This window comes from Lathyrus oleraceus, chromosome 4, assembly GCF_024323335.1.
Source record: "Lathyrus oleraceus cultivar Zhongwan6 chromosome 4, CAAS_Psat_ZW6_1.0, whole genome shotgun sequence".
Classification (NCBI taxonomy): Eukaryota; Viridiplantae; Streptophyta; class Magnoliopsida; order Fabales; family Fabaceae; genus Lathyrus; species Lathyrus oleraceus.
In genome coordinates, this window is record NC_066582.1 from 6,874,805 (window position 1) to 6,876,798 (window position 1,994).

Consider the following 1,994-nt stretch of genomic DNA (forward strand, 5'->3'; position numbering starts at 1 on the left):
ATTTTACAAATTTTATTTTAAAAATTAAAATCAAAATGTTTTTAACACTTTAAAAACTAAAATCAAAATTATTTTAATCGTTTCCAAAAAAAATAGAAATTAAAAACAAAAACATCAATTTAAGCCTAAAATCAATAATAAAAAAAAATATATATATATACATCAATTGTATAAAATCTTTTTAATTATCAATTAGTGAGGGCATCTCATCACATTACATCGTTACACTTTAATAAACTTTTATTGGATTTTCCACTTTCATAGGAGTGGCAATAAGATGGCCGCAAAGTTAACATTTATCACTTTCATAGATCTTTCATAGACCTATAAAGGAAATGAGGACTCGAAAAGGAAGCAATGGACTCTCCAACACAACACTTTCATAGATCTTTGAAACGGAATCCTCACCGACGACAGAGAGGGTGAGGCGGTAGGTAATCCCATCATCAACCCTCGATGATTCACCCTTTATCACTTTATTTAACTTCACCTTCTTACCACTTTCTTTGCAGTATTCAACCACCGCGAAATTGGCGATTTCCACGACGTATTCGTTGATGTATGTAAGGGGTCTGTAATGATAACCACCTGGTGCAGATTTTTCCCATGCAGCCGCAGAAGCCATTAGAATGACTATTAGAAAAATTAGGGTTTGGAGTTTCATAGCTGTTTTCATTTCAAGCTTCTAAAATGGTTAAGCCTAACACAGTTTTTCTTTTTTATTTATACTGTATTATTTAAATATAACATTAAATTTTCACGTTATCTTTTCAAGCTTTGGAAATGGTTAGCTTTACCGGGTTTGTTATTATTTTGGTTTTTTTCTTCTTAAGTTACTATGTAAAATTGTGGGTAAATGTACACCAATTATATAATATATTTTATACATGTATATATTCCTTAGAAGAATGATCAAGATTTATTTTATACATCAATTAAGCTAATTAATAACAATATTAATCAAGGGAACAAACTGATAGTGTACAGCATCAGGCAACATATATACAATTTATTTTGTTATGGGATTAATATAATGCATACCTTTCCGTGTCTTTTAAGTGTCATCTATATAAAAAAAATTATATATTTTTTAATTGTCATTTACATAATTTAAGGTAGTAATAATTATAGTGAATAATAATTATTATAATTTTGTCAAAATTATCTTAATTATTTATTATAAAGAGAAAGAAAAGTATATTGAATTAGAGATATTATGAACACAAGAAAAGTCATGAAAATTAACAATAATTATTAACTATTTTGATATATGTAAAAAGTTAAAAAATATCAATTAAAAGAAAACGGAAAAAGTAATATATAGAGGTGAAAACACGCCATAGTATATTTATTGAGAGTTCTCTATTAAATTTGTCTCAATACGAATACGATTAGATTTTGGACGATTATTGAGAGTTTCATTCATTCCCTTATCGTGACCTATTGTATATTGTATCTCATGTATATGAAGATTAGTATCATTCATCTTACACATTCATGAATTGATTTTTATATACGTCGAGTAGTTTTCATTTGTATATATCTCACACAAGCATGTAATTATTATAATTACAATGTGAGCATGCACCCTATAACACCATTAACTCCGACTCTTAATATAAAAGAGAAATTTTACAACTTAAGATGCTACTCATAACATAATATGCAATTTCATGAATATTTTTCAAAACTCACAGCTGAACTAAAAAAAATCTCATAACATCAAATAATCATTTAAAGCAAGTACTCAACAAAAATAACTCCAAAGAATAGCTCAAAACAAACATTACGCCCTATTCTTGACGTTACATATTAGAGCATATAAAATCGATTAAAATGGTGATAAATATATTTTAAAAAAATGAAGAGAAGCTTTAGGACCATCTTCCACTCACAAGCAACTACTCATGCTGAGTATATGTATAATAATTGTACAAAGCCAACAAAATAAAAAAGAAAGGGGTGAGAGTACACCTTACAAATGATAACAGTGA

At 27.6% G+C, this 1,994-nt stretch overlaps 1 protein-coding gene across 1 annotated transcript; it reads right to left on the reverse strand.

Annotated features, from left to right (window-relative positions):
• Nucleotides 1–316: 316 nt before the first annotated feature.
• Nucleotides 317–625, reverse strand: LOC127135713 (uncharacterized). The gene has a single exon (XM_051062355.1). The coding sequence runs from the start codon at nt 623–625 to the stop codon at nt 317–319; it is 309 nt and encodes a 102-aa protein (XP_050918312.1).
• Between the last annotated feature and the right edge of the window lie 1,369 nt (nt 626–1,994).